Genomic DNA, 26,105 nt, shown 5'->3' on the forward strand with positions numbered 1-26,105 from the left:
AGTTAAATGGGATTTAGCTTTCTCTCTTCTTCTCCTCTTCAGATAATTGTAGTCTAGTTCTATGGCTCAATCTAAATTATTTTGGTCTTTATCTGCTCTGAGTCTGCCATAGCCAATGCTGCAGCCAGTGCTGCCCCTACACCAGATCCATCTTCCGACGCGCTCAACGCAATTAAATCAACTTCTCTCGCTGGCCAATCGAAGATGTCACGAAGACCCTGACTCACACGGCATTTGAATCCACTGTACTTGTTTATCACGGATCCATCAACTCCAACATGGCATTTTCGGAGGCTATTCTTCTTGCAAATGGCCGCAATTCCACATGCATAGAGGCGCGCTGCGCGGGTCGCAATCAAGCCGATCAAATACCGGCAAACTTTCATCTCATCTACAGCAGGTGATAAACTGACCTGCTCTTCAAACTCCTCTCTCATATCATCAAGCTCTGCAGTGATATCCATCTCCGCAATCGAGAGGAATGTCGCGTCTAGAGCATTCGCCTTTCGAAGGCGTGTGATATCTTGGCCTTGGAATAATGTTCCGTCTTCGTACAGCTTGACCATGATGATGCGTAACATCTCACCGATATACAGACCAGAAACCATTTTCTCATAGAGCTGTGTTCCTGGGCGTAGGGATTCCGAATCGATTTGATGGTCGAAAGGCGTGAAGGGTAGAATTTTGCGATCACAATCAAACGCGCCGTATTCGGTGTTGATGATGACTTTTGCATCGTCTGGTAGCCCCCATCCTGCCAATTTGGGGATCGACTTGCATTCTTCCATGTATGCAGCATTCGTGCCGGTGCTAAAGATACTGCTGACTTTGACTTGTGGATCACGATAATGCGAAGCGATGAGGGTTCCCGTCGTATCGTTGATAAGCGCAACGACATCCACGGGGATATTCTAAATAAAGATGAGATAAATCGAGATAGTCCCTTGTGGATATAATCTCTGAAGACGATGAGCTCACCTTTTTAACCAATGCGGCTTCTAGCTGAGGAACGACATCCTGGCCCTCCACACCGGAAACGTTAAACTTCTTAGTCCAATGCTGCAGCACTCCACTTCGAATGTTCTGCTGGTCCACCGGAAACGAAAATGTGAATGCCAAAGGTAAATTAGTACCTTCTGCAGCACCGGATGGATGTTCTTCAAGGAATGACTCCAGTCGATCTGCAACAAAGTCCCATAGTGCCTCTGCAGTCCCGGATTTGACCTCTAACGGTATCTTGAATTTTCTCTGGGTCTGTTCAAAGTCCCTTCTCCGATCTGACAGACGTACATCACAAACTCGCAGATTCGTGCCGCCCATATCTAGAGTGAGGAATCTTCCGGTTTCGTGGCCATTGGGAAACCTCGACACCCATGTGACATTCATTGGCTGTATGGCGTAGAAGTACACTGTCAATAATCTGAAGTTCTTTGGAGATACCTCCCACAATGCATGCCTATAAAACTCACAATGTTTCCCCCTTCTTTGGTTAGACCTTTCTCAAGCTCCTTGACGAAATGATCTGTTATTTTCTTGAGAACGGCCGCGTCCAGAATGAAATAATCTTCAAATGGTTTGAGATTCCGGGTGAGATGTTCCGCGACACCTTCAAGGATCTCAGGACGAAAACGAAAGTCCGACATGACTGCTTCTTTATCTGCAATGTGATACTTTGTTATATTCTGTATATTCACATTATAAGACTTCAAGGGACAATAAGTCCGGGGACAGTCTAGTCAAGCCGGGAGACGCAACCATGACCACATAATGACCAGACTTATAAGGCCCCGGAAAAGATATCAGAAGTATTCCCAAATTCAAAGTTATACGACAGTGACATATGAAATAGCGTTCACCAAAGGGGCCGATGGTTTACGGCTTGGGATGTGGGAAGAAATAGGGTTATAAGTGCATGGTAACACTAAGGCGAGGGCCACGGAATAGCGCGTAGAAGACACTATGTCAGCGTATTATTCAAGTTCGCATTGACTTTAGCTCACATTTGAAATCAAATCTACTTGCTATTATCTGAACTTTGAACTTTGGGAAAGACGAAGTGTATTGTTTCAGTTCCGAGTTTGCTACATCATGCGATATCAAAGTATACTATACTTTTAGTAGTGACCAGTCCGATTACATTCAGTCTCCGTGGCGAGTAATAAAAACAATCTTAATGCAAGAACGGACATACAGACAATTAGTTAGGGGTATTATGCTAATTTAGAACCTCAGACTTTTCATTCATCAGAACTTGTTTCCAACGTGGGTCAAGCGGACCGCACGCTTCATTTTGTATGCGGCTTCAAGTGCGGCCCGCTTCATCGGCCCGCATATATAAAACAGTGGACCATTTGGATAAACTGAAGAACCCACCATATAAAAGGACGAAATTCTTCCCACGAATTGATCATCAGAAAATTTCTTGCATTCTTAGGCTTCTTTCGAATCTCACCCTCACCATGGCGGAGTCTCAATCATCGAATCCCCGTATCATCCTCGGACTAATGACATTCGGACCTGACCCGAACCTCGGCGCCAGAATTACTTCCCTTGACGAATTTGGCCGATGTCTGAATTACTTCAAACTATCAGGCCATAACGAGGTTGATACAGCACGCATGTATCTAGGTGAAAAACAAGAAGAGTTCACTTCAGCAGTTGGTTGGAAAGAACGCGGACTTAATATCGCCACAAAAGTCTACCCTACTCAGCCTGGCATGCATAAACCTGGAAAACTGCGACAAAAGTTCGAAGAGTCCTTAGTTGCTTTGAAGACTGATCAAGTAGATATATTCTACTTGCATGCTGCTGATCGATCTGTGCCTTTTGCCAAGACCCTCGAGGAAGTGAATAAATTCTACCAAGAGGGTAAATTCAAGAGGTTGGGATTGAGCAATTATACTTCTTTTGAAGTTGCGGAGATTGTTATCATGTGTAATGAGAGAGGATGGGTTCGTCCGAGTATCTATCAAGCCATGTACAATGCGATAAGTAAGTCATTCTAGGATCCCTCTCGGAGGATTGAGTACTTTTTCAACGAGAGAATGCTAACCCTGGTAAGCACGAAACATTGAAACGGAACTCATTCCATGTTGTCACCGCTACGGATTGGAAATAGTCGTCTACAACCCCCTCGCAGGCGGAATTCTCTCGGGGAAATACAAACCAGGCACTGAATCGCAGGCACCAAGTGAAGGTCGATTCAGCGACAAGAATACCACGGGTGCATTGTACCGCAAGCGCTATATGAACCAGCCCATTCTGGATGCGGTTGATATGGTCAGTCGAGTCGCTGAGAAGCACGGCTTGACTTTACCAGAGATTGCTTTCCGGTGGTTGAATCATCATTCGCAGTTACGGATGGGGAAGGACGGTATTCTTATTGGTGTGAGTAGTATTGAGCAGCTTCATTCCAATATTGAAGATACGAGGAAAGATACTTTGCCTGGAGAAGTGGTTGGTGTCCTTGATGAGGCGTGGATGTGTGTGAAGCCCATTTCTGCTGATTATTGGCATCTTGATTTGAAGTATACGTACGATACTGAGGCTTCATTGTTCAAAGAATAAATTGCTTGCATGTCTGTCGAGATATTAGTTTTTGGATCTTCATTCACCCGTGATTTGTCTATATACAAGGGAAATCAACTTATAGAGCAAATAGGTTCGTCGAGAAAACCTCATCCAATTCCAAAAATCCTCCAAGATCGTAATTTGCTTCATCAATAGTCTGCACTGGCAGGCTTAAATCCGGCAAAACCCTTTCCCCTTCACCAAGATTCGATGACAAGAAATCATTTCCAACATGATCCAATATCTCGAATTCTTCCTTTTTATTCCGAGTCTGAAGTCTTAATAAAGTGCACGCGCTTAGCCACGTCTCGTGAACAGCCTCCGCGCCATATTCATCAGCGAGAAGCTTCAAGGTCTGAAATGTCTGATTTACACGCTCTAAAGAGGCCTTTGTATCAATAGCAAGCATGACACAGAGAATCTGAAATGGAACATTCAAAACATGCCACCAGGGCGAGTGCGTCTTAGCCATGGCTGTGGCGACGCGCATTCCCTCGTCTGCAAGTTGCAATATTTGATCCACAACTCCGTTTGATATGACCTGTTTCGTTACGCGAAGTCGACGGTAAATGCACAGTCCTATATTGCATCCTTTTAATTGTAAGGCTGGATGTAATGGTTGAAGTTGAATGGTCTGGTCGAGCATGTTTTCCAGTCCTGTCGAGTCAATTTGCAGGTTTGGATCGAGAGAATCGGAAAGTTTCCAGAATATATGGTCTGTTTTTGTCCATTCTGAGCTTTCTGAAGGTATGGAATGGGAGACACCACGGGGTATTATGCGGGGCTGGCCGTAGTCGTATGAGATCCATGTGTTGAAGAGTTGGGCAGTGTAGAAGATTTGGTCTTGGAGTTGGGGGCTGTATGATTGGCCTGTGTCTGCAAGTGAATTGATGTTGGTTTTTGTTGAGAGATGTCGTTTGGCTGGCTCAATCATGTGCATGAGTATACAGCTTGCAAGCCACGTTGCATTAGGTGGGCTGGTGAAACGAAGATAGATGACGCGCAGTAACCATCCAACGACGTGTTCGACCGTCGGTATAGCCAAAGTAGTCGAATACTCCAAGGAGGTGCGAGCATGGTAAATGATTTGCGACTCCAACTTCGGCGAGCTTCTATGGAAAAGGCAGGCCAGGGCTGCGACTCCCGAGAGAATACAGCTTGACGGGGTTTCTGGTGGTTGGTCGAATGAAGTAGAGATGACCCCGTAAACTATATCAGGATCCAGAAATTTATAGACAGGATGTATCTCGGCGAAGAATATATCTGCAAGTTGGTGCATGTGTCGAGGTGTCAGAATATCCGACAAGGGCTTGACCACACTGAGACATGGCAAATCTTTACGTAGACGGAAATTCCAAGAGCATAGACGAGAAACGCTGGGAGAATCGGAGTCAGTTGAAAGTCCGAGTCGCTTAACTAAAAGATCTCCCGAGTTCAGCGAGGCACATTTATCCACCCTTTTCTCGGCGATCAATCCTCCATGAGGCACGCTGGCTTCATTCAAGATGCTTTCGCTTGGGGAAGGTCTCTGTGAGGACGATGAACTGTATGTGCACTCTTGGTGGGCGTTCGTGCAATTCCGACAAGGTTGTCGACCATTACATCGGCGCTTCTTCTTTCGGCATCTGAGGCATGCCTTGGAGGCTCTTTCCGGGGGCATGTTTTCACTCTTGATGGTGTCTAAAGTTGACTTTAAAGTTTGATGCGGTTGTCGTGCGGGCCGCTCGGATGTGCGGCTCTGCCGCATACTCGGGAGGAGTCTAACCCTAGCTGATCGCATAGTTTATTTACACTAGAAGTTTGTGAAAATAAAGAAATCAGATGTAAAACGCTTTCAAGGACCATTAACCCAAGACCTACACTCCATATAGCACGGGAATGCTTTACACGGGGGAATCATAAACTCACGGGCTGGTGCAAGTAGCTCCATTAGTTCAGGAACAAGCCAAGGCTAACTCTATAGTACGTGAGATACCGCGCGGAAATCAAAAGAGCGTCCTCTTGATCAAAAAGACTATCTAAAAGACATAGAGTCCCTTCTGGGCGTTAATTCTTAGGCAGGGGCTCCCGCGGACCCGGCAAAGCGAGAGAAGTTCATGCCGTCGGGATGTCAACATGTTAACACAGATAACGAGATTATGTGTGGATGCCACTTTGACTATTCACACAGGCTTATTAAGGTGTATATTCAATTGAAGTTGCTTGTCATGTCACGAAGGATCCTCAACTCCTGCTCCTACTCCTGCTACCCCCATTTCTAACCCATGCTGGCCGCCTTGACAATCTCTATTGGTAAACTTCTTGCATACTTCAGCTTGGCTGTCTTCCTTGGATCAAGATTTGTGTACAAATAGCTCGCAATGTCAGATCACTTACCTTATTGTCAGTAGAGTAGCTTGAGCAATGTTAGGAGCTGGATGAGATCATAACAAGTGTGTAGATGAGACCTGTCATAACAATATTAGAAATAATGTCCCTCTCGTAGATGCACAGCAGGACATTTACACTTGTTTGAAATTTTGAAATATATTATTCTAAGTGTTGCTTATACTCAAAAATGTATTTCATGTCCACATATATGCATGCATCTTGCTAAGATCCTCATTCTCCCATTCATTAGATAAGAAGCTGCTCTTTCAGCGATCACCTGGAGCCCACAAGAAGTACTCTTTGTACAATCCTTTTTTTCAGTACAAAGCCATGATCGATTGTTTATTTTGAAAGATCCTATGGCTCGGCAAGCTCCTGATAAAACCCGAACTATACAAACTACCACAAATTACTCTTCAATATCAATATCGGAATATTCAATATCAACGTCAATGGAAATGGAAATATTCCCTGAAATCAATGAATCCCTAGATGTGATGAGTTTATGGAACCCTCTCCAGCCTATCAGCGAGCAGTATTTACGGTGACAGGCAAGCTATTGCACTGACCAATATTCAATGGTCCAAGCAAGGAGGGCCTGTTCCTTTCAATTATTACCCGGAATACTTACAATTCCATGCCACAACCATATCATATATACGATATTCTCATCATATCAGATAATATCAAATCCATTTATTCACCTGCAGGTCATGAATTCACCCCGGACAACGTAAAATAGCGTCGCGGATCGGCGGATGTGCTGGTCCACTTTCAATCCGTGCCCCCTTTTAGCTCCACCTCCAGAGTGGCCATCATTAATTTTGTCCCTATTTTGCTTTCTTTTTTTTTTTCTGTCCTATTTTTTCCCTCAATGATATATCTAATACTGTCCTAATTCACCCCTTTATATGGTTATTAATCCTCCCTCAAATTATATTTTCCTGTTGTATACTTCCGACGTGGTCCTCCTTACCGCCAGCAAACCTCGTGTCTTTCTTCTCTCCTCACCTTCTTCAATTCTTCAACCTTCCCGATTTCTCGCATCTGCAAACAACACTCGGAGACTACTCAGACTCCTCGTGTCTTCTTCCCGATTATTTTCCTTCCGCTAGATCGGATCTCAGCATGCGGGCTCGACAGTCCCTTCGTCCGCCTGCCATATATCGACCTCCGTCAATCTCATGCCATTCCAATTTATGTAAATCTTGTGCCTCTCTGTGAAGTGTGGTCCAAGGCTTCATAGCCTGTTCAGGTTTTCGGGATGGCAACCAGTCGAATTAGTCCTCTTCGTCCCTCTATTCGCTTGTCGCCTGCTCATTCTCGAGAAAATTCGCGTTCCACCTCGCCAGATAGACATCCGGAGTCACTATATCAAAAGATCGATCCCTTATTGGCAAACCTTTCCCCCGAATCGACATTGAATGCTCTGACTTCCACCGAAGCGGTACCTTCGGATGAGAGCTTCTCTCATGACACCCTTTCCCAAAGTATCTCCCAAGTGTCGTCCGCCGAACGCGCCCTGGGGATACGCGCCGCGGTAGCCGCCCAGAACCTCCAGTTGTGGTATAAAGAAGTTCAAGCGTGGAAATGGCCGAAGCAAATCGATGCCAAACAAGGAAAAGGATTTGTGCCACCGGTTGAGTCGTCTTTAGGTAATAATGGGTCTGGGTCAAGTGATTCGACTTCGCTGGTGCCCCTTGGCACTGACGAGTCCGTGTACTATGGATGTTTACCGGCAAGCATGGTGGAAGAATATGAGCAAAGGATTGAGGAGATACGCGATGGAATGGACAATTTAAACGTGGAAGAATTGAAGGAGCACGTTTTGAGTGCCCACATACCATCCCGGTCTCGCCCTTCCTCCTCGACAAGTACCATGTCTGTGCCTCCACCTCTCAGCTATGTGCAACTTAGTGACTTCACGGCTGTGGTGACCGCGACCATCCTACGTGCATTGCCCTTCCTCTCGCGCCTCAATAACCTTTTGATTACTTGGGACGTCCGACTTTTAGTGCTTCGCCAAATTCCAGGTCTACTTCGCGAATTGAAATTGACTCGATCCGCCCTGAATACCTCTTTTCACGCGTTACGAGCCGCCAATCCGTCAGAAAAAAGCGAGTCTTTTCTCTCTCCCTCTCGCCTCCGCATCGACCATGTGCAACTCGAATCCGCCGTCGTTTCTGTTGGAAGGCGTATGGATCGTGCCTTGGATGTTTTAGAAGGCCGTCAGGATTCTTTGCCCGAATGCTGGATCGATGATTTGGAGAAGATTGAATCGGACTTTGCGGCTTGGGTAGTGGAGGCTGAGCAATATAAGCTACGCATCGAATGGCTACGTGCACAGGAGCAACAAGCACAGAAAAATGAAGAGCTTGAATCCTCGACTGTTTCTTCTCAGGAGAAACCTGATTTATCTCTCGCAGAACCGCAGTGTGAACCTGCGCAGTTGGAGACGTTGCAAGAGGATACTCATATGGAGACTATTGAAGAAGAGCCCAAAATTGAGCCCGAATCCGACTCAGTAAACAACATTAAAGATGAGCCAGAAAGCTCCTTGGCAATGAATGATTCGATACTATCGTCTACAGAAAGCAATTCAAGTATACCAGCCGTCTCCGAGCCCGATACACCGTCCAGTCTTCAAACACAGGAAGAGCCTAAGCCCATATCTCAAGTTGTCTATTCTGTCTGTGCCAATGAGGGCTCTGATACGCCAACACCAACGCAGGATGCATTTCCTCCTCTTCCGTTGATCAAATCGCCAGATGACCACTCGCCCACGCGAGTTCCTCTCCCAGCGACGCCTATTGTCGAGAACAAGGAAAATATACCACCTGCAGAGCTGAAAACCCAGCCAGCTCTACCAAGTCGGGAATCATCGGCGAGACATTCTGCTGCTGCCCTTGCAGAGCATGATATTGAGAATGATCTATCCATTCAGAAGGCGCCTTCGGCATCCATACCCAATGTCTTGGAAAGCAAACAGGTCGATGCTTCTGTGGATACTCCTCCCAATGCCCCTGTCAATAACCCCATTTACGATGCGTGCCGGCAAACGGCGAAGACTATACAGCCCGATGAATCGCATATCGCCGACACACTCAGACTTGGCAAAGATGTCCAGCCATCTCAAATAGGAAGCGTTGTTCAGGCCCCGTTGTCTCAACCTGTAATGACTGCAATGACTCCAGTGGCCGAAGCGCCTACTACTAAGACAGCGCCCGCTATGCAATCAACGCAAGGACCCTCTGCTGTCGTTGCGACGGACAAGTCAATACCTCATGCTTCCCCCGTCCATTCCATCAAATCACCCCATAGCCGTATTCCAGTATCGCAGCAAATGCACCGGCCTCTTCCACAGCAGTGTATACCACAGGAGCCGGCCGATTCTATGAAGGGGTCGTTTGATAATACTTCCGAGCCGCAGAAAAGCACACCACAGAAGAAAGTGCCTTCAAAGAAGCCTCTACAGAGCCCTATCAAGCTTTCCAAAACACGCCCTGCTAAGCTTAATCTCGACAAAAATTGCTCAAAGCCACGCTATCGACGACCATCTACAGGATCCATCGGTTCACTTCCCTCGAACAACTCTTCCCTTGCCTCCAGCACTGATGCCTTCGAACCTAATACCGACTCGTCCAAGGATGGTCCACTTATGACTCCCCCTCTCTCCGAATTTCCTCAACCACCATCTTATCCGCCCCGGGGTGATCATGCATTGCGAGCGGATCGTCTTCGTCATCTTGAGAACCGCAAGATCTCCCCTCGAGTTGCTTTCCAGAACAGTCGCTCGGTTAGTCTCCCTCTCCAGCGATTCATCAACGAAAAATTCGACCTGCAAATGGATCGTGAGCCCGTCTCGACTCATGCCGCCGGCCATCCACGAAAACAGCCATTGGTTCCTGCAGAGTTGGAACAGCAACCAGCTCCTTTAGCTACTCCAGCAGTGCCTCCAAGGGGATCTAGTCGACGTCCTGTTTTGACTCGCGGCAAGTCCGCCTCCGACTTGAAGTCCAACGGCGAAACCCAGAAAAAGGTTGAGCGTAGCGTGAGACCAACTTCGAAAAGCTCTACTCTTCGATCTGTTTATAACCAGGACCAGCCAAAGTCCCTTCAGCTTCGGCAGCGGTTGACAGCGCATCCTAGTCTCGAAAGCTTGGGTGTTAAAAGAAGAGAGCTTGAGTACGTCGAAGAAGATGCTGCAGAGCTGACAGATCCTGGCTCTCGAGCATCATCACCGAATAAAGCAAGACGCAAGCCTCGAGATCGTCTCGACGAGAAGGTCAACTCAATCTTGAGCGGGCTTCCTGGGCGGATTGATCTTGTCGATCCTCATCAAGAGGCAGATACATCCTCTTCGTCGTCCTCCACTGATCGGAGGATCCGCGCTAGATATCTCTCGGAATCACCACCAGGAGCTCCATCTCGCAGCACCACACCTGGGCCTTCTTTGACCCTCATGCCTGCCACCAGAAGGCGCTCGCAGGTATTCAAATCCGAAGATAGTTGCGTCAGGCTGTATCATCTCCAACATGCCGGACAAACAGCTCCTACAAAACTCTTTGTTCGAACTGTTGGCGAGGAAAACCAACGAGTCATGGTGCGTGTTGGTGGGGGATGGGCTGACCTGGGTGAATACCTTCGCGAATACGTCATTCATCATGGCCGTCGCAAGGTCTCCGAAACACCACGCGTAGAAGTACAAGGACTGACATCTCGTTCTTCTCCCGGGCATTCCACTCCTGGGTCTATGCTTACACCAGCGCCACCATCATATATGACATCTGGCCGAGCAACCCCATCTCGACCTCCATCGGTCATGAGTGCACGTCCTGCTTCATCCCTTAATGTTCGTAAGGTTCGACGGGGGTCTAATGCTTCGGATGCAGTCGGTACAAGGTCAGTGACCACGAGTGCATTGGCATCATTTACGTCACCCCCGTCTGCATCTTCAAGTCGACGTCGCCTATCGGTTTCTTCCAATTATTCCTTCGGTGACATCCAATCTCACTCTCCCTGTAACACAAGCTCTCTTGCGCCGGATTCCCATTCTACACCGCTCGGTCTTGCCGGACCAAAACCCAGAGCACGACATGTATCGATGAGTCCCGAAGGCGAGGCGTGGGTTGAAGATGTTCTTCAACAAACCCGCCGGTCGAGCTCTCTCAATCCCCCACCGTTCCCCTTGAACGCGGGTCCCGACCAAGTTCCCGAGCAGCACGATATCAGTGATACTGTTTCCATTCGGTCTTTGCCTAAGGTTCGCAGTGTCGGCGACATTGGGACGGCTGGTACAAGCAGACGTGTCGTGCTGAAAGGTCTGAGCAATCGCAGATAAAACGTTTCCTCCAACCCCTTTTTTTTTCTTGAAGCTCTCCCAGGCTTCTATTTATTAATCTTCCAATTCTTGAGAATGCATCTAGCTGGTGAAGTTTATGCAAATCTCGCGTCATGTTATTTGCCGTCTTGCATTTTGCATTTTGCATTTTATTTTCTTTGGGCTATCACATTATTTTGGTTTGCATCAGCGTGGCGAAATTGTGGGAATCACTTTATCTTCTCTGCTTCTTTTTTTTGGATTTGCCCTTTTGGTATTTACTTTTGACTTCTCGCTTGATATCCTGATACACGCGATTCTGTTGTGGCTTGTAAATAGCTTTCATGCTCGATACCCTATCGGGCCACGTTTGAGATAAATTCATATAAACTGAATTCATCAAAGTATGCGTTCGCAATGACGTAGAAACAAAGACTACAAATGGTATTCCCTAGGCAACTTGGTCATTGATCAGGTACCGGATTAGCTGATGCTTTGTTTCATTCAAAAATGGAGGGTTGTCCTCTAGGCACAGGAAGTAGAATTTGATAACGACGAATTTTAGGATGAAATGTATCAGCATGTGCAAAGTTAATCCGAACCAGAAATTCATGATTACTTTTCTTCCTTTGTAAAGTCTCGATATCAACTGTCCCAAGTAAAACTAACTCAAGTCCATTCCGATCAGATATGAAAACCTGCCGAATTTTATGATGTCTAGATCGAATATGCTGCCAAGCACCTTGACGACTTTTCGTAATGGCTAGGAGAGTCATTAGTGGGAGTCCAAATATAGTGATTTGCTGTGTGGTGGTGTTGTAACGAATACAACAGACATTTGATGGCATCTGGAGAAGGAGAGGTTATGTAGTAGAAGAGCAATGCAGGCACATACCATCATAACCCTCGAAATTCCCATACGTTGTGGTGAATCTGCCGTCTGATGTAAATACTTCCTCTGCCAGAATCTCGCCTGAAGTGTCTGAGTTTGTATCGACTAGAGTGAAGAATTTATCAAGGAGCCGGGTTATCGGTCTTGGGATAGTTTCTGGCCATTCGGTTGACTTGGTTGGGTAGCACATTTATGTGTTTGTATTTCAGCGATGGATTGACTGTTGCATGCAAACCAGGAATGAATGTTCAATTAAGGGACTGGATGGTGTTTGTTATCAAGATATTGCATTTTTGATGGGGATTTTGTGACGTTCGGAGATTTCCTTGTTGAGAATGTCGGAGGCCGGAGTTAGGGTTTGTTCGGATATAGAGTATTCAATGCATTAATCAGGAAATGAGCCTCTTGTTGTTGGCATCTAGCGTATTTACATGCTGGAAATAAAAATGTTATGTAAAACATTATGTGGCTAACGTCGATTGGGAGATTCTCAGATGACTTGGAATAGGATGCTCTCAACTAGTATACAACCTTGGAATATCAAATCTTGTATCAATTCCTACTGGGGATTTTATGCCTAAATTAGTAGATGGAAACATTGTATAAAATAGGCGAGAGATCACTCAACTCTCTTCCAACAAAGCTTTCAACCCTTGCAAGATATCATTCTTAAGATCTTCAAATTCCTCAATCCCACAACTAACCCGCAACAACAGCGGATCACAACCAGCATCACTCATCGCCCGCCACTCCATCAAACTCTCAACACCACCAAGACTAGTCGCATGCTGGAAGACAAACATCTTGCTCGGCAATCGACGCGCATGATCCGAATTCTTCGCCCAGATAGAGAAAACAGGACCAAATCCACCGGGCATCTGTTTACGAAGCCAACCATCTTTCAAATCATCATATTGTACCGACGCATGTTGCACGCGTTCAAGGACCCGGGATACAGGATTGGACGAGTCGGAACTATTCAATTGTTCTTGTAACCACGAAACAAGTTTTTCGGCCGTTTGTGCTTGTCGGGTTACACGTAAATGCATAGTTCGTGCTGAGCGAATACCAAGCCAACCCTCAAAACTACCCATGACGCCACCCATATATTGACGATCTTTATGTAATGTCTTCAGCCATCCATCTTTAACTCGGTTAGCATGAAGAACTAAAAGACCACAAAGCATATCTGAGTGACCGCCGACATATTTAGTTCCACTGTGCATAACAATATCGGCTCCGAAGTCCAAAGGGTTTTGTAGTGGTGGAGGCGCAAATGTAGAGTCTACCGTCAGGTAAGCTCCCTTTTCATCTGCCTTGGATCGATAATATGCCAAGTTGCGAGCTTCGCCTGTAGGATTGAGCGGTGTTTCAACGTGAATTATGTCTCCTGGGCCAGCTTGATCGATGTCACTTAGTTCCAGCTTTTGGACTCCGGTGAGTCGGTTGACGATATCGAGTACGCCGTGACAGCCGTGATAACCATCTCCGATGAAGATTCGCTTAGGATTGATGAGTACTAGCATTGCTAGGAACGATGAGAGACCGGTAGAATAGGTGATGACTTCGCCGCCGAAAAGGCTTCGAAGGAGAACCTCGAGTCGCTTGGAATTGGGCGCGGTATACCGCGAATACACATGTGAATCGTTCGGGGCATTGGGCTGTTTCACTCTTTAGTACTGATTTCCCTTTAGATGGTTATCATGGAAGACTCACGTCGTTGTTCTCCTCTGGTACGAGATGGTCTGGATCTCGTGCGTAGCGGAAATTGACAGCAACGTGCATTCCCGGTGCAATTGCGCGGTGTGGAGTGACGAAGTCATCGGCATGAACGGCCCTCGTGGCCATACCCATATCTGGGAGTACTTTGTTTAGGGCATCTCCTGAAAGAACGAAGTTCGATCCATTCTGCGTGATACCGTTCGTTTCCATTATACTATAAGCCCGGGGAGGAGGAGGATTGATAGATGTAGATTCTGATTTGACTGAGAATGCACACGTCAAGAACGGATCTCTTTAGTCAGGATTAATGATTTGTTTATGCTTTATTTCAAGTCTCATCAATCGAATAGAAGTATTTCAGCGAATGAGAAGGCTCAATTTTGTTGACAAGGCCGATGTCCACATGACCGGAGGGCGCCGTCTCCCAGTGGGCTTGTAGAGATTGGAGTCTTCCATGTGCTCTAGTGTATTTTTTGATATCCTAATACTTTTGTTTGGCATTCCTTAACATTTATGGCAATTCCTCCAATGAGACTACGGTGGACGGAAAATAGACTACAGCAGGAATATTCTATATTTTATAGTAATCTAAGCTCAGACATCCTTGTTTATACTTCAATCAAGAAATACAACCCCAGGCTAGCCGATCTGACAGCTACCATGTGACACCAGCTTATGCCGTGAAACTTAGTATACTTTCTTTTTTATTGTTTTATCACCCCTAGTTCTCTTCAACAACAACCATCTCTTCTGGCAATTGCATACGTGGATCCGCACGGTGACATCCGCTCAGGTGATCGGGGCATCCCCGATCAACCGTCAAACAAACATCTTTATTGTAACATTAAAATTGGCGTGCCGAAACTTTATACGCATTGACCGATGCGCTATCAGCTAGTGCAGGGACACGTCTGAATGACAGTGCGGTGCATTCGCCGTCGGTCCACCTCCGATGGAGGGATGCGACTCATGCAAATGTCATCGTGCTTTAGTTATCTGGTCGCGTGAGCGGATACTATGAATAATTCCATAGATGATATAAGTCAATGATAGAATGATTTATAGAATGTGTTCATTCAATGCTTCAATCAAGTCATTCAGATTATTCGTCCTCAATCATTGATTAGTATCAACTGGAATTTCATTATGGCTGCAGCGGTTGCGTCTCTATTTGGTTACAAGGACAAACCTACCTTTGATGAAAAGAAGGAGGAACCAATAGAGCCACCGAAGGCTTTACCTGCATCATGGTATCGCTCCGAGGAAATGTACGAGCTCGAGCGTCGTGCAATCTTCTCGAAGAAATGGATTTTGATTACCCATAAACTGCGATTCCAGAAGGCTGGAGACTTTCTTCGATTCCATGAAGCTGGCTTTTCCTTCTTCCTTTGTCAAGACAGACAAGGAAATATCAACGGATTCCACAATATTTGTCGTCATCGTGCATTCCCTCTTGTCCAAGAAGATGAAGGCAATGTCAAGATTCTTTCTTGCAAGTATCATGGATGGTCATATGGTCTGAATGGAAACCTGGCCAAAGCCCCTCGCTTCGACGATGTGGAAGGATTCCAGAAAGAGAACCAGAGCCTTTTGCCTGTGCATGTTCATATTGATGCTCTTGGTTTCATTTGGGTAAATCTGGATTCATCCCCAACGCCAGTCCCTTGGGAGGAAGATTTCAAGGGCGTTGACACTCAAGAGAGATTTCAGAAGTTCGATTTTAGCAACTACAGATTCGATCATACGTGGCATATGGACGGTGATTATAATTGGAAGACACTTGCTGATAATTATAATGAATGCTATCATTGCACGGTAGCTCATCCTGATGTCGCATACCTAACCGACTTATCATACTACTATACCGTCTCTAAACCTGGTCATATTCAGCATTTTGCTCGGCCGAAGGAGGATAAAGTCGAGGAGGATATTCAAAATGCGAGCACTTACTACTTTCCAAACGCTTGCATGACAGTTTCGTAAGTCTATCTTCTCATATTTCATACTAATAGTATATGAGCTTGAACTAACTGCAAGATAGACCTCATTTCTTCTATATGATGCGCTGTGTACCCACATCCGTTGGAACTTGCTCTATGGAGTACGAAGTATATCGACACAACGAAGCTTCCGACAAAGACTTTGAGTATATCGATAGCTTTTTCAAACGAGTTCTCGCCGAGGATAAGTATCTTTGCAATGCTGCACAGAAGAACCTCAATGCCGGCGTATTTGTTAATGGCCAATTGCATCCTGAACTTGAGAGTGCACCTCTCTTCTTCCAAAATACAGTTCGATCTATTCTAATGTCGCATCGAAGTCAAGAACAAAAGGAGAAAAGAGAAATATGGCCTGCTCGTCAATCTACAGCTGGATCAGCAACTGCAGAAGATATCGAATTCTGTTCAGGACTTGCGTGTTCAGCAGATGGGAAAAGTGAATTGGAATGGTGAATGATATCGAGTAGGGCTCGCACGGGAGGATAATCTAATTGGATAGCGGATTTCTGATAACGAAGGCCTAAAAGGCCATTTCCTCATGTACTGTAATTTCGATTCGAACTAATAAGAATGCCTGAAATCTGTCGTATCATAATTTCCCTTTCTATTGGATATGATCTCAATGATTACTCGTAACAATGTACTTCTTTTTCGGCGCGGGCACAAACCGGTGGGTCATTCGATCATCTCCGCACGTCTAGACGGCTCACACTCCGATAACCCCGCTGCGTCCGTCTTTCATAAAGTCCTGGAACACGCTGGATTTGATTCAAGTTTGATATCGAGACTTGTTTAATTTCTTGATTCTCTGCTGATTGCGGATACCCTCATGAATTCTCGGGTCAGCAAGAGATCCCATCAGGCCTGTGAAAACTGTCGGTACGTTCCTAATCGGAAGCTGATTATCTACTGAAGCCAGTTACTCACGAGAAGGTTGGGTCATTCTAGTCGAAAAAAGACCAGATGTCCAGGGGAAAGACCCGCGTGCTCTACCTGCACGCGTTTACAGCAATCATGCCAATATAGTAGAGGTTGGGACTCTTGGGAAGGGTCATCAGCAATGGTGAGAATTGGTGACTCGCTTATCAGGATCATAGCTAAATTGCCCAGGAAAATCGATTGAAGATGCTGGAGCAAAAGATGGATTTAATGATGGAAGGACCGATGTAAGCAAATATTCAAAAACATTTAAGAATGAAATGAACTGAGAATTCCCAGGGCGAGCAATGAGATCGAAAATCTGGGGACTCCAAAGTCCTACTCGCAGGGACTTGATAGTCGAGAAGCCACCGAAGAATCGGGTGAGCCTCGAGAATTATTCATGAAACAGGATCAGTCCGGGGATAGTACGAGTCTTCAACTTGCAGATGCAATGCCCTTCACATTGCCATCCAAGGAGATTGTGTCGGAGGCGATCAATCTCTATTTTCGGTACTGCCATAAACAACCCCTCTGGCTGCTTGACCCTGAAGATCTAGCATCTCCAGAGACGTGTCGGAATGAGATCCTATTCGGGGTGCTTACACTTGCCTTGCCCTACTCTGATAATCCACTCATCGAACGACGAAAAGATCAAATGTGTCGGCAGTATGCGGAATCAGGTAGGGGTCTTGTTATGTTTCGTATAGCTCAGGGAAGTGTTGATCTCTCGACTATGCAGAGTTTATGCTTGATTGCACTCGCGGAATATATATGTGAGATCGATTGCCCCGAATTTTGGTTTTAAATTGCTAATAAATGACTAGCGAATGACACGGACCTTGCCTGGCTACATATTGGCCTCGTTACGAATCTCGCCAAATGTGGAGGACTCGATGTGGAACAGAATGAGGGTGCATATCTACCAGCATCAGAAGGTAAAAGAAGACTATTCTGGAGCATTCATCTGTTGAATCAGCAGTATGGTCTTCGCAGCATGCAGTTGAACATGCTTCAGGATATTCACCGGCCAATTTATGTCACTGTGGGAATGGGATCCCCTAGTGAAATGGGAACGAAACCACCTCAATTACCGCAAGAGACCGGCAACTTCTCATCAAGAGGTGATATTTGGGTCTATATGGTCCAGCTGAGCTGTCTCTGGAGCGAAGTCCAGCAGTATGTCTCTCATTGCTCGATCGGAGATGCGACACCCCCGTGGTCCGTGAAATCCGGATACTCGATATTAGGAGCCCATTTGATGGATATTGAGACGAAATTCCCGACTTGTCACCGGTGGGACTCTGTAAGATTCTGGGAGCAGCCGAAAGAGGAGTTACATTCTGAACGTTGGTATTGGAGTCCATGGGTTTATCTTCAATTCACATACCATGCTATCCATAGCGTTCTCAACCACCCATTCATTTATTCGTGGCGACCTCAACAGTCAGCTCAGCTTTCGGTCCCGAATACCTTTTGGAAAACATCTTCAGAGTTGGCTCTCATTCATTCAACCTGGACAGTCCGATTGATAGAAATGATCACCGAAAAAGAATATTTACTATCCGATCCGTTTCTCGCGCACACTGTGTCTATTGCGGCAACTATACATATTTACTATTGTCGAGCTGCAGATCCAACGGTGAGAGAGTCTGCTCAACGTGCTGTTGAAATTTGTACGAAGTTCTTGGGGGATTTGGCGACGAAATGGCCGCGATGCCAGACAATGGTGAGTTTTCTAAAAAAGTGATAGGTGGAATGATCTAACAATTGTTAGTACCAAAAACTCCAGTCGCTTATCCACTCAGCTTTTACTGCAAGTCCAAATGCGAATAATAAACGTTCGTCTCGTCGAACACTATCCATCGACACGGCTTTAATGTGGGATATTCTACTCCACAATTCGTCACGGTCATCATATTCATCAACAGGTGATGGTCTCTTCGATCTATCATTCCTACAGGCCCAAACTCCAAGCGATAAATACCAGGACAAAGTGACCGTCGAAACAGAAATCTTCCATCGCTCAACAAGGACAGTGGATACTTCGGATGGAGGTCAAGCCCTACCTCCGTATTCAAGTACAGTGGGCGATAACGACCATGAAAATTCCCAAAGTCCCGTTCAAGGACCATGGAATGCGAATACCATTGACAGCACTACGACGCAAATCCAACTTCCCCGTGAACCGTTTCCATCTGGACCTGGATTTCAGGGGGATATGTCGTTTATGGATATTACGCATGATCCATTTTTCCAGTTTCAGGATCATCAACAGCCGTATATGGGTATTTGGGAGATTGGAAATTTGTAATAATATTTGCTATCTTAGGCGTTATAGATCTTTGATTATGCATTAGCGAGTCGTATTCACAGGATGATTTCCAACCGATTATCTCTTTAACTTGCTTGCTTCGTGACGCGCACAGTAGTTGTAAAATACGATAACAGTAATGAACATCAATGCAACTCCAATGATAGAGATGTGCCATCTACGGCGTTTAAAGGCGGGTCGACGAATCCACCCGGAAGCTGTCCGAGTATCTCTTGTCGATCCGAGCAGAACCCAAAGACAAAACAGAAAAGATAAGAGTCTCCCGATATCCATGAAGTCATACCAAGATACGCCGAGCATCTGAATCGAGCAAGATAAAGCAGGCTGGTCAAAAGTAAACATGATAATCCCGCGTGAGCAGTAACCAATTAGGCGAGTTATTAATACTTCGATTACCCTTGGCCGAGCGGAAATCTCCACGATATCACCGGTCACATGAGCGGGGAGAAGTATAAAGAAGTCAGAGATACTATCTCCTAGTATGCAATGATGAAAATACTACGGAGGATATGGCTTGAAGATGGCGGATTTGGATTTCCCTTAAGTGTAATATCCACAATAAGATTGAATTGATTCGTGCCCGCATTTCTTATCACTCCGCATTTGAAATGCCATGGGATAGGCCTGTTTGGTCGGGAAGAACAAGATGGCGCTATGTGGAGGGGACTAGGGTGACTAGACTGGTTTCAATTGGGAATTGTATGTGCGTAGAATGAAAAGAAGAGAATATGAAGGGTAATGTTTAGAAGATATGGCAGAGTTAGACCCACTGTTGTTGTATGAAGAGTAGTAAACACGGAGAAGGGGCTTATAAGAACGATGATCTTCACCTGGAACTAATGGATTCCCTTTCATATCTACAATTTCGTCTGGATTTAATTGCTAGCAGTAGGCTGCCTGCTGCCAATTCCTCGAATTTCTACATGTTTGCTTATTACTCATCCCAATTCATCATTCTTTTCTTTGATATCTCGAAACTTGATCTTGAATATGTCCGCAAAGCCCGACGAAATGAGTAAATCACAACAGGAAGAAGAGGATAATGACCTCAATGCTTCTTCATCTGGTTCTCATGTCGTGGCAATTGATAACATTGATACGGCTCTCGCGGCAAAAATGCGTTTAGTCAATGATGTATGTGACTATCCTATTGCTGAACCAGTACGCTGACCCTTTTGCTAACACCTTTTGCTAACACCTGATGATACGCAGGCAATTGATCAGATTGGATTCACAGGATACCATACCAAGCTATTCTTCCTCAATGGATTCGGGTACGCAGGGACAAATCCCAGAACAGTCCTTCTTAAAGCAGGCAATGTCTAACACCCATTTCAGATATGGGGTCGACTCTCTATTACTATTCCTCATGAGTATCTCAGCCGACCAAGTCGTAACGCAATATCCACCGAAATTCAACCGAGGCGCACAATTAGGTTTTTACCTTGCACTACTAGTTGGAGCTCTATTTTGGGGTAGCACGGCAGATATAATCGGTCGAAAATGGGCATTTAATTTCTCATTGTTGACAAGTGCTATCTTTGCAATTACAGCTGGAGCTGCACCGAATTATGTCGCTTGGTCTACTTTGGTGGCTATATCTGCTTTTGGATCAGGTGGGAATTTGGTCTTGGATACAACAGTGTTTCTGGAATATCTTCCGTCAAATAAGCAATGGCTTTTAACACTTCTTGCTGGGTGGTGGGGTGTTGGCCAGACTGTTGCTGGTCTCATTGCTTGGCCTTTCATGGGTATGTACAGTTGTTTTGTTTTGTTTTGTTTTTTTTTGTCCAAAGTTGGAGATTCTCTTACTGACGAGAGTATAGCGGGCTATAGCTGTCCAACTGATGGATCTGTCCCATGTACAAATGGTAATAATATGGGATGGAGATATCTATTTTATACATGCGGTGCCCTTGTTTTCGTCCTGAGTATGGCACGAGTTCTTGTTATTCGCTTCCATGAAACGCCGAAATTTCTCCTTTGTCAAGGTATGGACGAAGAAGTCATCAAAACACTCGATGACCTCGCTCAGAAACACAATCGTGAATGTCACCTCACACTAGACCAGCTTCAAGCATGTGGACAAATCCACAGCGCACACGCTCAAAACAAAGCAACATTCGCTGAAATCGGAGTCCACATTCGCGGTCTATTTTCGACACGTACTCTTACTTTCTCAACTCTTCTTGTTTGGCTTTCTTGGGCTCTTATTGGTCTTGGTTATGCCCTTTATTATGTTTATCTTCCGGAATATCTTGCATCTCGTGGTGCATCTGCAGGTGAAACGTCTACATACATCACATGGCGAAACTACGCCATTACCAATCTTTGTGCAGTACCAGGACCAATTCTTGCAAGTTTCATGTGTGAATTGCCTATATTTGGTCGGAAAGGGACAATGGCAATTGGCGCCTTTATCACCAGTGAGTCTGATGCAATTAATGAAGGAAATCGAATCTTCTACTGACGGGTGTTAGTGGCATTCTTCTTCGGATACACGGTTGTAAAGACAAGTGCACAAAACCTGGGATTCTCCTGTGCAATTTCGGTCTCTATTAATATCTACTATGCAACACTTTACGCTTACACAGTGGAAATCCTACCGTCTGCTCATCGTGGCACTGGGAATGGGATTGCTGTTGCCCTTAATCGATTGATGGGCATGGTATCTGCACTTATTGGAGCATTCACGTCTACATCTTCATCAGTTCCTATCTATGTATGTGCTGCTCTGCTAGGCATGGGTGGAATATTGGCTATTCTCTTCCCTTTGGAGTCGCGCGGAAGACAGAGCATCTAAGTGTTATAGTGATCATTATTGCTTAGAAAAGCGGAAATGCGTTGATCACAGTGAGGTAGATTTATGGTCTCTGTGCAATAGTAGTATGGATCAATGAAACACAGAGTAAAGTTAACATTACAGAGGTGCATAAGCGAAACCCGCCATTATGACTCCAAAGAAACTGATATAACAAAGCAAAGACAAAGTTATTGCTGAAAGTTCATTTCATGAGATCGTAACCGAGATACCGAGACTCTTTGAACGAGACAGCTCCCCATTTGAGACATGCTGATTCTTGTACACTGTCTTATGATGTCTGCTGCCGCCTCCAAAAGACGTCCTTTCTTAAGAGCTCACGTAGCTCAGGGGAGATAACCTTTGGTTTATCTTTGTTCATGGCTTCTTGAAGCGCAGTTGGGCGACTCACAGAGCTACTGGACCCAACTGTGCTTTGTTCAGTCTGCTTTCCTTTGCCCGAATTGGGCGCGGAATCAGATTCTGAGGTAGGACGTCGCTGTTGGGCGTTGGGAGCAGGGAAATTGTCTCGTTTATCGATGGCCTGGACTGCACGCTCAAATCGATGGAAGAGTGACTCTGCCCGTGTGAGAATAGGCACTAGATCCATTGTGTTGGATAACTCGTTGATGTATTTCAGAACCTCGTCGAAATGCTTCAGATGTTCCATAATGACGTCGCGATGCTTCTCGAGAATGGCGAGTGCAATGAAAAGATGGAAGCTGCTCGAGAAATAGTCTGTCCAGAGAGTTTCCCATAGACGAAGGACATCACCCCATTCGAATTCGCGCTTGTACCAGACAAGCAGCATTCTAAAGAAGAAGAAGAAATTCGTGCTGTCCGCTGATTGAAGATGGAGGTAGAGTTGGGGGTCCATTAACTGGACAAGCTGGTCAAGAGCAAGAAGCTGAGAGCGCATTCCCGATTGATCTCGTAGATAATTGCGTTCCTACTGAATGTGAGTTCCGGATTGTTGTATATTATTCGGTGCTTTGGGAGTCTCACCATTCGGTCCATAAAGCCCACAAAAGCCCAAAAAGCAACGGCATCATCCTGCATTACGGCATAAAGTGGCGCAAGAAGATCGCTCATCCCTTGCACATACCCCAAATCAGGGTTGTATTCATTGTAAGTCAAGAGCATATCCTTCATCTGCTCTAGATGCACGTTGGTACCAACATCAGCAAATGGAGAGTCGGGGTCAGGGTGAGGAATATCTTCTCCGGCGAAGAGAGGAATGGTCCGATCTGTACGATGCACGTCCTTTTCTGTATGGAATGGTTAGCATGAACAACCAAATCACATCTTTTCAGTTGGGATGATCACCAACCAATTCTATTGCGTTGTTCCTTCCAATTCTCGTATTCCTCTGTCGTTGAGTTGCCCTCCACTAAGCGCTCCCACCAGCCTGCCTTCAAGCGAATATATTCGTCTCGCTTGGAGTTCATCAATGCTTGTCTTTCTTCGCGACTACTATCCCAAGGGTAGACCCCAAGCAAGAAGAGCCAAGCCTCTTTCCGAGTACCATCGTTCGGATCAATGCCACCGTGGAAAATGCGCTCCTTGACTTCCTCTTCGGTTATCTGTAATCTTCCCGACGTTGGGTCAAAGAATCCTTCCCATTCTTCTAAAGATAGAATTTTCCGACGCTCTCGGAGAGCGAAGTTTCCAGTCTCCAGCTCTAGAATCTCAAACTCTCCGACGGAGCTGTCCTCTGACTCTAGCACATCTTGGGCTGTCCAAATGCGCTGCCTTCTCTCTTTCTCGCTTTGTTCGGCGATGCTCATAGCCCATCGGGCAAGATAGATTCGTGCACTATCGAACTCATCTTGTAGCGTTTGGATCTCAGGGTTTTTCATCAAACGGCGCATCTGTGGGGGTAGACGTGGGTTTTCCGCAATATCGTTAGCGGTGCGTCGTGTGAAAGTCGTGATTTTGCTGAGTTGCTCCAACACTTTCCATCGGGTTTCCTTGAGAGTCTTCATGAAGGGATCCATGCTGGCATCTCTTGATATAGCACCACTACTTGGACCCGCAGTAGAAGCTTCCGGTTGTGCTTTTGAGACGGTCGAGCTATCACCGGCAATCGCGGTACGTCCAAAGGAAAGCTGATCCTCGTCGGATGGGTTGATGAGGTAGACGTTACGGTCTACCGATGACCGTTGCAAATCAACATATCTTCGTAGCCACCGTAGTACTTCATCACCGCCCCAGAAAAGAGTGCCCTCGTTGTCAAAGGGGTCGAAGCTCTCTTTCACCCGCTTCTTCTTCTGCAGCACGGTTGACTCGCACTCACTGTCATGAAAGAACAAGGCGGGGAAACTGTCGCCCGAGCGAGTATTGATGACTAGACTTCCAAACCACCATCCGAAGCTGGGGGGTCGTACAAGAAGCGAGTAGATTTCGGAGACTGGAACAGCAAAAGAGTAAAGTCCGATCGGGTCTCGGTAGCTTGTAGTTGCGGGAAGGGGCGGGACAAGGTATCTTTGACGGGGTGGTGATGCATCATCGCAGAGATCAACCTTAACATATGTATCATATGCATCGCCTAGGGATGTTTCGGGAACCCAGGCGAGTAAGAACGAGGCGGCCTCGTTGTTGCGGGAGGAAGTGCCAGCACCGTGGATGGGGGCAGGAGGTGGTTTCTGTTGAACGAGGGCGATGAAGCCGGCAATATTGTCTTTGGCAGAGGCAGTAGGATGGACGTAGACCTAGAAAATCTGTAAGTTATGATGATCCTGGCTGAGGGTAACGTGAAATGAGGTAAGAGGGAAGTACCTTGCTCTTGGAATACAGCAGTTTCACGCCCTTCCGGGACTGAGCGTGAGCGATCGTGTTGTACTCATCTTCATCTTCATCACTAACATCATAATATGAAGCCGAAGGGGACGGAGGTGAGGCGGGAGGGGTGAATTTGGCCGCCATGATGTGAGGTCGAACTGATGAGAAGTTGAAGTGCCCGCGTGAACGACGTAATACCTGCTGATAAGATAAGCACAGTCAGCGGGGATCTCCTCGAGTATACATTCCAACTATAAAATTGGATAATGTCATAAATAGTTACCAACTTTTTTTTTTTTCAATAGGATAGCTGTGTTAGAATTTAGACAACTTGATATGATCTGATCAAATTATTTGCGGTTCATTACAACTAAGGGATGCCGACTTTATGGGGGGGTTCTCTCCAGGCAACAGTAAACCTCCAGGTCACTCCAGTCCCAGTCATGCCACCAGAGCTAAATTTTCAGGACTGGTTTATATATCTCGGTATTGTTCTTTATATCATTAAAAGATAGCGCTTTTGTGTATGTCACAACTTCTAGCATGGGATATGGGAATCCAAAACAATTTGGGAGTGCCAACACTCAACATCCGCGGCAGACCAAAGCATGTAGCATTTCATATACTATACTAAGTACTACTTAGGATAGTATATACTAGCGATATTATCCTCTGCTTTTGTAATACTGCGACTAGGATTCATCTAGAGCTTATATAGATATTCATATATATCCTCGAGAGGTGAGAACTGTCACGCTAAATTATATGATCCTCTCGTGGTATTTCCGTCATTCAGCTTCGTGTATATGAGCAGGCTGTCATGAATATTTTCATCACACACAACAGCTAGCTTTAAACTTTGCTCATTCTAGCTATTTGACGCTTCCAACTTCTCAAATTACACTAATAGTCATCGGGCTATTATGTAGCTTGCGAGGCTGCTCTTCTAGTATTTCAAGGGACTAGGCGCACCCGATTTTTGGTATGCAAATTACGTTCAAAAAAGGATATGAAGAGATTTTGTTAGAGAATCTCATTATCTTATGAATGGAGGTTCCTTTCTAGCTATGACTTGGATTTCCTCAGTGATGAAGACTAGATACCGATCTTATTCTGCTGTGTAAACATGCCCTTCAAGACCTTTCATCCTCTTATCCTAATGGTTTTGCTTGAACAAGGTCTTTAATATAACTGCCGCGCTTCCATAGGCTCTGTATAGCTCTCGCCAAAATAAATTTCTCTGATTAATCAAAGAGAATGGATGTAAAGTCATATAGTGCATATGGTATTAGCCGCGACTGCGGATAGCTCGTCATGGCCGCACGGCAATATATTCATTAATTAAGTACACGGGGTCTTTTTGCTTGATGACAAGTGTAGGATGCGTTCAAGTGGTA

General features: G+C 45.6%; 9 protein-coding genes across 9 annotated transcripts; 5 read left to right on the forward strand and 4 right to left on the reverse strand.

The window, feature by feature from the left end:
* Positions 1 to 71: 71 nt before the first annotated feature.
* hxkB (putative hexokinase) lies at positions 72 to 1,643 on the reverse strand (the record flags this gene model as incomplete). The annotated part of the gene is made up of 3 exons (XM_056639385.1): positions 72 to 911; positions 979 to 1,389; positions 1,470 to 1,643. 3 exons carry the CDS (start codon positions 1,641 to 1,643, stop codon positions 72 to 74), a joined length of 1,425 nt encoding a protein of 474 aa, XP_056505142.1.
* An 816-nt stretch (positions 1,644 to 2,459) lies between these two features.
* N7469_000466 (aldo/keto reductase family protein) lies at positions 2,460 to 3,567 on the forward strand (the record flags this gene model as incomplete). Its single annotated transcript, XM_056639386.1, has 2 exons — positions 2,460 to 2,991; positions 3,062 to 3,567. 2 exons carry the CDS (start codon positions 2,460 to 2,462, stop codon positions 3,565 to 3,567), a joined length of 1,038 nt encoding a protein of 345 aa, XP_056505143.1.
* A 79-nt stretch (positions 3,568 to 3,646) lies between these two features.
* Positions 3,647 to 5,230, reverse strand: N7469_000467 (Zn(II)2Cys6 transcription factor; the record flags this gene model as incomplete). Its single annotated transcript, XM_056639387.1, has 1 exon — positions 3,647 to 5,230. The coding sequence occupies one exon, from the start codon at positions 5,228 to 5,230 to the stop codon at positions 3,647 to 3,649; it is 1,584 nt and encodes a 527-aa protein (XP_056505144.1).
* Positions 5,231 to 7,204: 1,974 nt separating this feature from the next.
* N7469_000468 (GAS2 domain protein) lies at positions 7,205 to 11,281 on the forward strand (the record flags this gene model as incomplete). The annotated part of the gene is made up of 1 exon (XM_056639388.1): positions 7,205 to 11,281. One exon carries the CDS (start codon positions 7,205 to 7,207, stop codon positions 11,279 to 11,281), a length of 4,077 nt encoding a protein of 1,358 aa, XP_056505145.1.
* Positions 11,282 to 12,775: 1,494 nt separating this feature from the next.
* N7469_000469 (cystathionine beta-lyase) lies at positions 12,776 to 14,084 on the reverse strand (the record flags this gene model as incomplete). The annotated part of the gene is made up of 2 exons (XM_056639389.1): positions 12,776 to 13,813; positions 13,869 to 14,084. 2 exons carry the CDS (start codon positions 14,082 to 14,084, stop codon positions 12,776 to 12,778), a joined length of 1,254 nt encoding a protein of 417 aa, XP_056505146.1.
* A 936-nt stretch (positions 14,085 to 15,020) lies between these two features.
* On the forward strand, positions 15,021 to 16,327 carry N7469_000470 (iron-sulfur cluster-binding protein, rieske family domain protein; the record flags this gene model as incomplete). Its single annotated transcript, XM_056639390.1, has 2 exons — positions 15,021 to 15,853; positions 15,916 to 16,327. 2 exons carry the CDS (start codon positions 15,021 to 15,023, stop codon positions 16,325 to 16,327), a joined length of 1,245 nt encoding a protein of 414 aa, XP_056505147.1.
* A 672-nt stretch (positions 16,328 to 16,999) lies between these two features.
* N7469_000471 (fungal specific transcription factor domain-containing protein) lies at positions 17,000 to 19,106 on the forward strand (the record flags this gene model as incomplete). Its single annotated transcript, XM_056639391.1, has 4 exons — positions 17,000 to 17,040; positions 17,093 to 17,475; positions 17,620 to 18,521; positions 18,570 to 19,106. 4 exons carry the CDS (start codon positions 17,000 to 17,002, stop codon positions 19,104 to 19,106), a joined length of 1,863 nt encoding a protein of 620 aa, XP_056505148.1.
* A 1,011-nt stretch (positions 19,107 to 20,117) lies between these two features.
* Positions 20,118 to 21,930, forward strand: N7469_000472 (MFS transporter; the record flags this gene model as incomplete). Its single annotated transcript, XM_056639392.1, has 5 exons — positions 20,118 to 20,261; positions 20,340 to 20,401; positions 20,466 to 20,878; positions 20,954 to 21,553; positions 21,608 to 21,930. 5 exons carry the CDS (start codon positions 20,118 to 20,120, stop codon positions 21,928 to 21,930), a joined length of 1,542 nt encoding a protein of 513 aa, XP_056505149.1.
* A 289-nt stretch (positions 21,931 to 22,219) lies between these two features.
* On the reverse strand, positions 22,220 to 24,852 carry N7469_000473 (GTPase-activating protein GYP7; the record flags this gene model as incomplete). Its single annotated transcript, XM_056639393.1, has 4 exons — positions 22,220 to 22,876; positions 22,933 to 23,195; positions 23,258 to 24,638; positions 24,706 to 24,852. 4 exons carry the CDS (start codon positions 24,850 to 24,852, stop codon positions 22,220 to 22,222), a joined length of 2,448 nt encoding a protein of 815 aa, XP_056505150.1.
* Between the last annotated feature and the right edge of the window lie 1,253 nt (positions 24,853 to 26,105).

Source organism: Penicillium citrinum (assembly GCF_028827155.1).
Source record: "Penicillium citrinum strain IBT 23319 chromosome Unknown utg000001l:1.0-4955037.0:1.0-4956770.0, whole genome shotgun sequence".
Lineage (NCBI taxonomy): Eukaryota > Fungi > Ascomycota > Eurotiomycetes > Eurotiales > Aspergillaceae > Penicillium > Penicillium citrinum.